The following is a 13,173-nucleotide window of genomic DNA, read 5'->3' on the forward strand; positions in this document are numbered from 1 at the left end:
TGGCCATTCGTCGTGCGACACTGGTGTTCAAAAGGGTTCTCTCATCGACTTCTTCAGCCGAGACTATTTCGTGCCACCCACAACTGCCTTCGTCTAGAGAGCTTGATTCTGCATCCAGAGAGGTTGGTACCAGATCTAGAAGCTTTGATTGTAAATTTGGCATTTTTGTTTCTGAATGTTTTGAATGGATGTTGAGTAGTAGAAATTTTGAATTAGAAAATGTCTTGAGTTTATGGCGAGAAGGAGTAGATCTGGCAAGGACTAACCTGGCGACGACGATCTGGGGGAGTTGGAGATCACTGGAGGTGACTGAACCATCTGAGGGTGGCGTGCGAGGGAGGATGAGGGAGGTGATTATGATGAGTGAGGCTGCCTCTGTGACTGAGAGAAGGGAGGGCTAAGAAAGTGGAGATTGCGTTGAGGGAGGTCGTCTGGGAAGCTTGCGGATTTTGGATGGTGACAGTGATGGTGGTAGTTGGAGATGAGAGTGGTGATGAAGAAGAGTTTGGGTGGTGGTGGGATTTGAGTTTAAAAAAGTAGTGGTGAAAATAAGGGTAATTTAGAAATTTTAAGTGATTTTTTAGTATTTGAATAATTTTGTTGTGCAGAATCTATATTTCATAGGTACAAATAGTAATTTTCTTCTTTTATAAGTAAATATGTCAACGTTTTTTATTTTCGTTGGTAGAAATTATAGTTTACTCTTTTTTATTAGATTAATTTTAATTAATTTTATTATTTTCTAAAAAACTAATTAGGTGGATAAGTCTATCATCCCATCAACCTGGCATACATCCATCGATTCTCATATAAAATGAGGTCATATCTAAAATAGTTTTTAAAATTTTTAACTCGCATTAATTAAATTTTTTATTTTTTAAAATGAACAAATGTATCCCTTATTCTCATAAATTTCAATTTTTTGTTAATCTAAATGTCACGAATCAAGTAATATGTGGAGTTAAATGCAAATTTGGCACTTAACAACTACAAACTAATGTAGACATACAATAAATTCAATTTAAATTAGTGTCCAAAATTTATTTAAAAATTTAAAATATTCAAATTAATCTATACACAATTATAAAACCCTAACTCCTAAATCTACATTTTCATCATTTGCTTATATGTTCTTCTACTCCTCTTCTCTACTGTTTGTTTCGACTTATTACTTTCAGCTTCAACAACTGTCTCGCAGCATAAATAAATAACATTGCTAATAATTGTAATATTAATAATAATCAATGATGATAATACTCAATAATAATTAGGAGGACAAAAGTGAAGGGGCTTAGAATGGAAAAGAGACTTTAATAAAATTGAATGTTTAGAAATTTCTCCCAAAAGCGAATGAAATTGCTATCAAAAGACACCAAAAACCATCCCCAGCAATTCAAAACAATGAATTTTATTATTCCCATAGTGTATTCAAATCTCTCTCCCTTCCTTTCTCCTATCAAACTCCCAAACAATAAAATGTCTAATAATCATCAATTCCAATCCTCATCTTTCTTTTATACTTTATTAATGATCACTATCTTTCATCATTTACAAATTTTCAAACATACTCTAAACATATAAACCAAATTAAAACATATTAACACACATTCATGTGGACACATTAAAATGTAAAAAGAAGTGATAAAATAACAAACAACCTTAAAACTTGACGTGGCTCTCAAAATAATTAACAAAGTAGAGAATACACAACCTCATATTAAAGTTCTAATTGGAACCTAATACAATATCCGAGTGCATGAGGCTACTATTTGGTGTAGTCTAAAAAGGGCAAATGGACAAAATCTTACCCCTTCAAACTTAAAGCTTGTTTCCAAATCTGAACCAATAACCTATCACAATACAACAATCTTATTGTGTGTCAAGGCTCACCCTCTATTAGAACTCAATAGATCCTAAAATTTCATCTGATGTGCCCTTGAAAGATTATACACAATACTACCAGAGCAAGCAAAGAAACTGTTTGCAGGATTTTAACCCATGACCTCCAATCCATAACTCATGTAGTAACAATTGTACTTTTGTACTATGGCTAAACCTCAATAATAAATAAATAAAAATTTCACATAAATATAAACAACAAATAGAAGGAGTCGAACCATAATACTATAACATGAACAATCGAAAGGAGAAACTTATATCCCTCTCTGTACATAAGAAAGAAAATTAAAGACCATAATCCTTATAAATTATTAGTTTGTTAAGTGTTAGGTTTAGTAGTTGAAGAAACATAACAACAACATATTAGTTATGGTCACATTAAGGTAAGTAAGCAACAATCCCACAAAACTGTTAAGTTAAAATCAGTATAATACCATGATGACCATAGTTCTACTTATTCTTCACTTCTATGATCTAACTATTTAAATAAAAAAACTCTCTTCAAACAAGGTTTTACAATTCACTTTTACCTATAGCCAAATCCATATCTCAAAATTAATCAACCTTTGGCACACTAATACACATTCGATTGAAGAACAATCTTATTCAAATACAGAAAAAGTACCTAATTGATTTAACACTTCATTAAGCAATAGTCAGCATTAAGCATTTTGGTTGGCAGAATATTAAAATACACAATTTAACAGATACTCAATATGGTTTACTAAAAATTAAATAAATGTTAAAAAAATTCCAACCATTAACATAAATTATCAACAATATCAATGACTATAATACTAAAAAGTTTATTGAGCATGAATTCAAAGTTTTTACAATGCAAAACCCCATAAACCTTAAAATTGAAGACGGAAAAGGAATAAACCCTAGAAAAAAAATACCATATGGGGGTACTTGTCTTGGTCAACGACGCGAGTGTTCTCAAACTTGATGTTGAGCTATTGGTCAACGGAGTGAAGAGTACCCTCATGACCAAATCGTTCTTGAGCTCTGGTGCTCCACCGTTACTTCTCTTCCCACCAAAAAGTCAGTCTAAAACTTTGCAGTTGGACCCTAGACCATGCACGACGTCGTTTAGCAAAGTGCGAAATTAGCACTAAACTGCACACATTAGCAGCGTTAACACGGGTAGGGCCAGAGGTGAGACGAGCTGAATTGAGCTAGACCAAGTTCAAGCTCAACTCATGAAAATTAAATTTGGCTCACGGCTCGTCTGATTAATTGAGTCTATATTATAAACTGAAGCTCGGCTCAATGAAAGCTCACAAGTTCATGAGTTGGCTCAAATAATAGAAACATAATCTATAATTCTATATCAATAAATTATAATTTATATATACTAAAAAATATTTAAAAAGGTAACTTTTATATATTATCTATCTATTAATTATAAATTTTTATTTATATTCTACAACAAAATTATATATAAAAATTTATTATAAAATTTTAAATAATAAAAAACATCAAATATGTATGTAAAATTATATATTATTATTATATACATACACACACAGATACATACATATATATATATATATATATATTAAATATAATACAAATATTCTATAAGCATTTAATTCATATTTTTAAAATTATATATATAATCGAGCCAATTCATGAGTTAATGAGTTAAATTTATCCAAACTCAAACTCGACTCATTTAATTTATGAGCTTAATTTCATACTCAAATTCGACTCACCAACTCACAAGTTTAGCTTATCAACCTATTAACAAATTGAGTTTAAACTGGCTCATGAGCTAGTTTGGCTCGGCTAGTGATATTTGGATCAACAAAAATTCAGTTTCTGAAAGTGAGTAGTATATTTGATTATTTTAAAAAATAGAGGACTCAACTAATACGATTTGAAAAATTCAAAGACCATTTGAGACATTATTTTACTATAAAATTATCATAATCTACGGCTTTTCTAGCAGAATTTGAGAAAAACTTTTGAGGAGGCCTAAGGTTTTTTTAATAAAAATTTATAACAATAACTAAATTAAATTAAAATTTGATTAAAAATATTTGTTAATTCTTTAATCTAATCAATGAGTAATTTTAAATCAATCTTTAAAAAAATATTTACCAAAGCAGTTTTTAAATTTTTATTTTGATAGACAAATTAGTTATTATATTAAATTATTTGTCAATGTAAAAGGATTGATATAAAAAAATTTAAAATTTTTAGAAAATATTATATCTTTATTAAATAATAATACATATTAATTTGACAAATTTTTTACCAAAATTTAATCTAAGAATTGATATGTTCTAATAAATAAAAAGTTACGGATTGATTTGGTTATTAAAATTTGTTAAGGATCAAATTGTTTGACTAAAAATTTTTAAAGATTGATTTGAGATATTATTATTCTTTAATAAAAGGTTTTTATTCTTTAAAAAATGTTATAAACATGAAATTTATTAATCAAATCATCAAGTTATCTATATATTATAAGATAAAATTTAAAAAACAATTTAAAAAAATTTTTTAGAATAGGATTTGAACCCATAAATTCATAAAAAAAAATTTAATTCTAATATGTTAACCAAATTAACTATAAAGTCTTTTTTGCTACCATATGTTAAAAACTTTGGGATAGGAGGCATGGCCATCTATTGTCAATATTAAGCTCTGTTCCTGAATTTGTACATATTAAAATACAAGTTATATTATCTACCTCAAAACACTTTTTTTGAGCATTCGAAATAAAATAGATTAAATTTATTGGGCCAATCTATTTATTAGCTTAATCCATGGATTTTTGCTTCAGATTCTTTTAAATTTCGGACTAAACAACTCCATTAATTCAAAAACAAAAATAACGGGTTAAACAAGTAATTCATAAGTTAAATGAATGGATGGCTTGTTTAATTTTTTTCTTTACATTTAAAAAAAATAGCATTATCTTTAGTATTTCTCTTGAATTTATCTGATAATTTAACTCACCCACTAAAAAAAATATTATGTTTGATTAAAAATGTTGGCCCAAAAGTGATAATAGTTAGTCATTTTTAACTTAAAATTAAATTTTTAAATACAAAAAAACCAAAAAAATACATAATTTTTTAAATTGATTTAGTATATGTTTGTTTATTTAAAATATTATATATATGCTGAAAATTATTTATTATATTTATGTTATGTATATTAATTTATATATTTTTAATATATATTTGATATAAATAAATAAATTTGTGATTAATTTTTTATTTATATAATATAGTTGTTGTTTATTAATAAATAGCGGTAAAAAATTGGCGGTTGTGAGTGGCGTAACTGGGGGCGGCCCAGATAGCCGCCGACACAGAGAGAGGAGGGAGTCACGTGTCCGCAAAAGACGCAACCTTAGCTTTTGCTTATTTATTTGGGTCCCTCGCTAATCACTATGCAGTCCGCAGTCTGCAGTGGACCCCACCACGTTAACTACTTGCTCCACATATCACCGATGCCGCCTAACTTCTTTCTTCCTTATCTTTTCTATCTTCAAGTCTCCACACCACTGCGCCGTACATCTTACGTCCGTCCTTATTTCTCCTTTGTATGTTTTCTTTTTAAAACCATTGTAGTATCCGTCAAAAAATAAAAGTAAAAACGGCCTACAGCTTACAAGGAGAAAAAACTAAAAACTAAAAGAAAAAATTCAGGACACGTTTTTATTTTTAATGAGTAAATAATTATTTTAAAACTAAAAGAATTTTAATTTTGATAAAATAAACTTTTAAAATAAATTAATTATTAATGTATTATTCTAGATATTTAAACCATTTTATCTAACAGAAATATTTAGGAGTTTATTTGTTCAAAAACAAAGTGTGTATACTCTAGCCTGAAAAACATAAAACCAGTCTACTTAAAAAATAGTAATCTCTTTTACTTGTCCAATCTATTAAAAAGTCGAGCACGACAAAAATTCAGTCCTACTCATTTGAATAACTATTTTCTTAAAATATTTTTTATTATTTTTATCTCATCTAAAAAGTAAGATTTTTCTATATAAACGGGACGATTATTTATTAATAAAGGTGAAATTATTTCAAAAGATAATTATCAATTCTATTATAAATATATTGTCATTCTCAAGTATATTAAAGTCTCAATCTACTAAAAGATATGTTTAAAATTCTTGCTAATTTCCATCTTTTCACGAAAAATTCAGATAGCGGCACCTCAATATTAGAACAAGTTGAACGCTACTTCCGAATAACATCAAAACAAGTCAAACGCTGCTTTCGAAAAAATCTAAACCTCACATTCAAGCTCAAATCACCATTTCAACATTTCAGATGACTCAAAATACAAAATTTAGTATTTGTTAAATTTAATTTTGATATATTATTATTATAAAATAATTTTATATGTACATTTAACATATAACGTTACATTAATAAAAATATTTTTTATATTAATTATACAAATATATTAAAATATATTAAAATTAAACTCTTTATCTTATTAAAGCCAAAATTTTTTAAAAGTCAAAACTAATATTTACTCATTTTTAAAATTTGAGACAAACGAATGAAAAACACTGCTAATTTAAATTAAGGTGAAAATTTAAGTACAATCTAAAAGCCGTTAGATAATTTAATTGGTTTGACTAAATTTTTATTTAATAATTTTTAAATATCAATTTTAACGTGAAGCCAAATTTACTTGAATTTTTATTTTAAATTAAATAATAATAATATGATATTATGTATGTTGAAAAGAAGTTGAATTATCTAAAATATATGTTTAATTAAAATAAAATACAATATTAAATTTATAATAAAAATACCAAAAATAGAAATTTCAATACTTGCTTATTTGACACGTATAATCACCATGAAAAAAAAGTTAATCCTGAAAAAAAAATGAGAAGAAACATGCGTGTCCAAAATAGAGTGGGAGGAAACAAAGGCGAATGGAAAGCGATATCTTCTCCACAGATTCCGCCGACGCACCCACCCACCTGGCCCCACCCTAAGCGGCAACCGCTGACGCCACCACTTTCAACATCACCAACATCAACATTGCTTCCTTCCCTCTACCACACTCATTTATTTCATCTTATTTCTTACTCCTAAACCCTCTCAATTTTGTTTAGTCAGAAAGAAAGAAATAAAAAAAATAAAAAATTAAAAAAAATAAAAAATAAAAAATTTCTTTTAAATATATTTAGATAAAAAAAACGAAAAGAAAAAAATTATAAAAAATAATTTTATTTTATATATTATAAAATATATAAAAAAAGAATAAAAACAATATTAAAATATATATAATAAATTTTTTACTAATTTTTCATCTAATATTAAAGAAAAAAATTTAATAGGTCTCATCAATTTTTTTATATTATTATTTTTTTCTTCAACCAAACAAAAAAAATAATTGTTTTTGTTCTAATTTTTTTTCCTTTTTACTCATTTTCCACCCAAACAAACAAGGCCTAAATAACTCTGACGTTAAAATAAAAAACTTACGTTGTGAATTAAGTGCGCTCTTTCCATTCAACTACCAGGTTGTGCTTTTAAGAAAAAAAAAATCTTGTTAACATATATTTAAAAAATACATTTTAAAATATCTCAAAAACTATTTTATTAAAAGTTATTAAATTTTTTTTAACATTTTAATATATTAAATGTAAAATTTAAAAGTTGATATTATTATATTATTAAATATTTCATACAAGATAAGTAGATAACTAAATCCAGAATAAAAATAGATTTGTAATTAAAAACATGAAATGTGGTATTATTAATTTGGACGGCAAAAGAGGTACACGTGCCTTCCACCGTATACATAGACACGAGACACGTAACCGTCAACACGGAGCGCTTTCTGTGGGGCCCTAATACGATACTCCAAAATCTGGTGATTTGTTCCCCACGATTTGCCGTCGGTGCACCAACACCAATACGCTACAAATGCTTAATCCATTTATTAATTAATTATTAATTGTCACTAATAACTTGATTAACTATTCACTATTGTTCACCGCATAATCATAATTATTATCCACTGGTTGGAACTTGGAAGAGTCAAGCGTACTACTATTTTGCTAGCTAATCCCCAACTGTACTAGTGTCAGCAGCTCCTGCACCACGCACACCTTTACACGTTTTTTTTTATTTTTTATTTTTCCCCTCACGCGCAATTGCGCAAAGGTAAGAATTTGATTTTCAAACAGAGATCGTATCGTTTTCAGTCAGGCTTCCTTGATACACAATCATTTCTTTCGTAGTTAAGCCTTAAACACACTCTTCTCTCGTACAACTTCACACTGATTTATTTTAATTAGTATGAATAGGTTGTTGGCTTGTTGCTAAGTTTTAATTGTTACATAACTATTGGTGGTTCTTTTACTTGTTATTAATTTATCAACTTATCAATTGTCATAGTTTATAAAATTCAGCGGCCTAAACAAGTATATATCCTACAGAACTTGCATCCTGAACAATTAATTACTTAGAGTTGAAATTAATTGCACCAGTGGGAAAAAAAAAAACAAGCAATAGGACTTTTTCAATAAAAAATTGAAAAATATCAAATCATCTAATAACGAAAAAACATCTTTATGTAATTAATTAACTAAAACAACACATCATGATACAGTGGAAGAAAATTAACATTAGCCAGAATTACATATCAGATCAGAGGTTACAGAAATTTATGAGATCAAAGGGCTTTCGGATCAAGTTCCTTTAACTGAAATGAACCTACTTAAAAATAAAAAAGTAAACTAACTTATTTACATCAAAAAGATATAAGATGTGTAAACATCTTAATCTCCCTCAAAAACAATGGAAGACTAATCTTCGGAACTAAAAACTAAAAGGGGAAAAAAACACCTTGTGCATTTTCTTTTTCTTTCTGGGTACGGTATAAAAAATTAGAAAAAGGAAAAAAAAAGGAAAAAAGGAGTTAAGCATCCATTGGCGGAGCTAGGTTGAGATCGAGATTGAGCTCTCTCTTGGGCTGGCAATCAACGACGGAGGAAGAATCCGAGTCACTATGTGCCGAACTTCCAAACCCGGTCCTAATCTCGTATGGACCCGGTTCGAACCGTACGGGAAAGCTTTGTCCAAAGAACTCAGCCCGACCGACGGTTGGATCTAAAAAGAAAACCGGCCGAACGGGAGCCACTACACCATCAACAACCGTACCGCCGGCAACGCCAAACGGCATGAGCTGATGATGCGGCGGCGGAAGTGGCTGCTGCAACGGAAGGAACGGAAACCGCTCAATCACCGTGACGTCGCGGCGGCGCGTGACCTCACGCTCCGGTGTTGATGACTCAACAGTGCTGCTCTGGCTAGGACTCTCGCCGGCGCTATTATTCTTGTTGATGTTGAGGTTGGCGTTTTCGTTGGGAGAGGGCGAAGAAGAAGCGAGTGGGAAGTTGGTCTTGGCTTTGGAGCCACGGAACTGTCTTGCGGCAGCGTCATAAGCCATGGCAGCTTCTTCGGCGGTGTCGAATGTTCCGAGCCAGACGCGGCTCTTCTTCCCCGGATCCCTGATCTCGGCGGCGTAACGGCCCCATGGCCTCTTACGGACGCCCCTGTAATGAAGTTCTTTATTGTTAGTGTTGTTGCCATCGTTGGTAATGACGGTGCCGTTGATCTTGTTTTTTGTGGCGGGCTTCTTCTTTTCTTTCAAAGCCATGGAAGGTGGGGTTTTCATAGTGTTAGTTACGTGCTGTGTATGCTTATGTTTTTGCCTTTGGTGGTGTGGTTACAACGGTGTGGGAGGGATGGGGTATATATAATTACGGTGGCAGCTTATTTTTTTAAATGGTGGGAATTTTGTGATTAGTTATATTAGTCAAAGCGGGGTAATGTGGTGTATTAAATGGGTAGAGAAATATTTTAAAGTATTTTTTTTTTTATTTTTGTTGTTGATAGTGTAGTGTTGTGGAGGAGAGACGCCGCCCAAAGGAAGTGAAGGAGAAAGAGGGTTGGATAAAAGGGAAGTTACGTGGCACGCGGGAATTTCGAGACAAGCGGCGAGGAGTGGGCCTTGGTTCCGTGCGTGCCGGCTTATTTTAAACTTAAGGGCCCGCATTTTCGGCTCCAAAATTCTACGTCCATGCATCTCTCTTCTCCCCCTCTCTTTACAACGCGTGGCATTCCAAGCACTCAGCGGCCACCACCAAGAAGTTCTACTATGGTTTTTTTTGTTTTCAATGAAATTTTGTAAAACTAGATAATCAGATACAATACCAGATAATCAGATATAAAGTATTTTTTAAATAAATTATAATGATATTTTTAGTATTTTATTAATAATAAATATAAATTAATTTTTAAATTATTTTTAATATTTTTTTAGTTATATAATATATTATTTTAAATTTATTTTTTAAGATACATATTAAAAATAAGATTTAATATATTAACACATAATAGTGTTTAAATATGTTTAATTATATTTAAAAAAAATTATTTTTTATTAAAATACAATTTAATACAAAAAAATATGTATATTGAACAAATATCAATAAATATTATATCCAAAATATATTTAATATGCACATTTGACAAATTAGAGAAGTGTCAATTAGGAAATGGACAATCGAACTCACCAAACTACAGTGTTATTGAGTTCCTAATTCAATTGATAAATTACGATTAAAATAATAAATTTAATTATAATTAAATAATCATATAAATTTTTATTTTTTTATTTTTATGATAAATATTTTTTTTAGTTTTCACTTTTTATTAAATTAACCGTAGTTTTTAAATTTTAATAATTTATCACTTAATTGATATTTATTATATTTTTCAAGTGTTTATAAAAAATAAAATAAAAATAATAATCATAAAAATAAAAATATATTATAATTAATAAAAATATTTTTATTTTTAAATTTATAAATAGAATTTAATGTTATTTATGTAATATATTTCATAGAAAAAAACATCTTGTAAGTAAATAATAATTTAGCCTAATTTGTATGAATTTGACTAAAATAATTTATCCAACTTTGACTAATTTTTATCGATTTTGAGTAAATTTAATCGAATTAATTGTTTAATCGGTTTAAATGATAATCAAACTCGATTTAGTAATTAGAATTGGATTTGATAACTATAGATTCAATAGTATTTTTTGTTATGATAAATATAAATATTCATTCTTCCAATCAAATCATTTTGGGCGGTCCAAAAATTTAATAATAGATAGTGCAAAAGCTTTAAAATTAGATTGTATATTTATGAAGCTATAAAAAGAGAATATTTTTACATATATAAATAGAGATAGTGTACTATGTGAATTACACACACAAACAATAAAAACACTTTTTCTCTTTTTTTTATACACTACTAATAGTTTTTCTCTCTTTTTATTACTACATATAAATATATATAAATCATATTTATTGAGTTAATTATATTAATATTAGAATCTTTCATTTACACATCTTTATTTTATATTTAGTACATCTTTCTTAATTATTTTTACAACACGTTATTAACACGAGACTCTGATCAAATTTTATGAAGATTCAGGTAACAAATTTTCGTTATGTTAAAACTCTCTCATTTTGAATTTAATACTCTTGATATAGCTGGAAACAATTATTTATCATGAATACTAGATGCTGAAATTTATCTTGATTCAATGGATTTTTGAGATACCATTAAGGTAGAAAATAATACATTCCAGAACGATAAAGTCAAAGCCATTGTCTTTCTTCGTCGACATCTTGACGAAGGATTGAAAAATGAACATCTTATACTAAAAGATCCTACAGATATTTGGAAAAACCTTGAAGAAAGGTATAATCGTCAAAAGACAGTGATACTTCCTCAAACCCGGTATGAATAGACGCACTTGCGTCTACAGGATTTAAAATCTATAAGTGAATATAATTCAGCAATGTTTTGAATCACCTCACGAATGAAATTATGTGGAAAAAAGATAACTAATAATTATATGTTAGAGAAAACTTTCTCGACTTTTCATGCCTCGAATGTGCTCCTACAACAGCAGTATCGAGAAAAAAGATTTAAAAAATATTCTGAGTTAATTTCTTGCTTTCCTGTTGCTAAACGCAGCAATGAGTTACTTTTAAAAAACTATGAAACGCGTCCAGCTGGCACCGCCCCATTTCTTGAAGTAAATGCGGCAAATCATAACCCCAGAAGAGAGAAATAGCAAGGTTTTGGCAATAAGACAATTTATGTTCAGAAAAAAATCTCACCATAAGTGGAATAAAGAAAGAAACAATGGGTATAATAAATCAACAGAAGATAAATATTTTCGTTGTGGTAGAAAGGGCCATTGGTGTCGTACCTCAAGGCACCTAGTCGATCTTTATCAAGTATCTTTGAAAAAGGACGACAAAGTAAAGAAAACGAATTTTGTTTCAAATGATGCTGAAAATTACACCAATCATTATGATGCATCTGATTTCTTTGAGGATCCTGAAGGAAATATTGGTCATTTAATCAATGATGAAATAATTTAATATGTGGGATTGTTAAGTATTCATGTAAATAAATAATGTAAAAAATTTTTTGTTAAGTTTTATTTTCTATGCATCTGGATTTTAAGTATGATGTATATAAATAATATTTAATAAAATATTTACGAATTTTGAAATTATTAAATATGTCAAGTTCTAAAATAATAATAATAAAATTTTTAGTATATGATACTATATACAGTATTTCTTAAAAAAAACAATCAAGAAAAGAATTTTACTAAACATATACTTCTACTCATTTTATTATTATTTGTCTTTGAAGAAAATGGCAATGACATATATTGAAAATGTTTGTCTTGCGGATAGTGCAAGTTCGCATATTATTCTCAAAAGTATTATATATTTTACTCATCTCGTACCAAAAAAAGAATATGTTAATACTATTATTGACTCAGAAAATGTGATAGAAGGCTCCGGAAGAGCTATAACTTTGTTTCTTGGAAGAAAAAAATTCATAATAAATAATGCACTATTATCTACTAAGTCTCTAAAAAACTTATTGAGTTTCAAAGATATTAGGCGAAATGGATATCATATTTAAACAATGAATGGAGGAAATCATGAGTACTTATGTATCAAAACTCATGATTTAAATAAAAAAATTATATTAGAAAAGTTACCCTCACTTTCAATTGGGTTATATTAGACCCAAATTAGTGCAATTGAATCACATAGCATTGTAAACCAAAAGTTTACTAACCCAAATGAATTCATAACTTGGAATGATCGATTGGGTCGTCCGGGAACAACTATGATGTGAAGAATTATTGAAAACTCTC

The 13,173-nt window shown here is 28.8% G+C and overlaps 1 protein-coding gene across 1 annotated transcript; it reads right to left on the reverse strand.

Moving 5' to 3' along the window:
• Positions 1–8,458: 8,458 nt before the first annotated feature.
• LOC130969551 (ethylene-responsive transcription factor 9-like) lies at positions 8,459–9,696 on the reverse strand. Its single transcript, XM_057895325.1, has one exon. It carries the CDS (start codon positions 9,580–9,582, stop codon positions 8,824–8,826), a length of 759 nt encoding a protein of 252 aa, XP_057751308.1. The 5' UTR covers positions 9,583–9,696; the 3' UTR covers positions 8,459–8,823.
• Positions 9,697–13,173: the final 3,477 nt, after the last annotated feature.

This window comes from Arachis stenosperma, chromosome 3, assembly GCF_014773155.1.
Source record: "Arachis stenosperma cultivar V10309 chromosome 3, arast.V10309.gnm1.PFL2, whole genome shotgun sequence".
Classification (NCBI taxonomy): domain Eukaryota; kingdom Viridiplantae; phylum Streptophyta; class Magnoliopsida; order Fabales; family Fabaceae; genus Arachis; species Arachis stenosperma.

What these genes read in the sequence shown, in the direction of transcription:
- LOC130969551 (XM_057895325.1), bottom strand. Translation starts at nt 9,582, where the DNA reads ATGAAAACCCCACCTTCCATGGCTTTGAAAGAAAAGAAGAAGCCCGCC.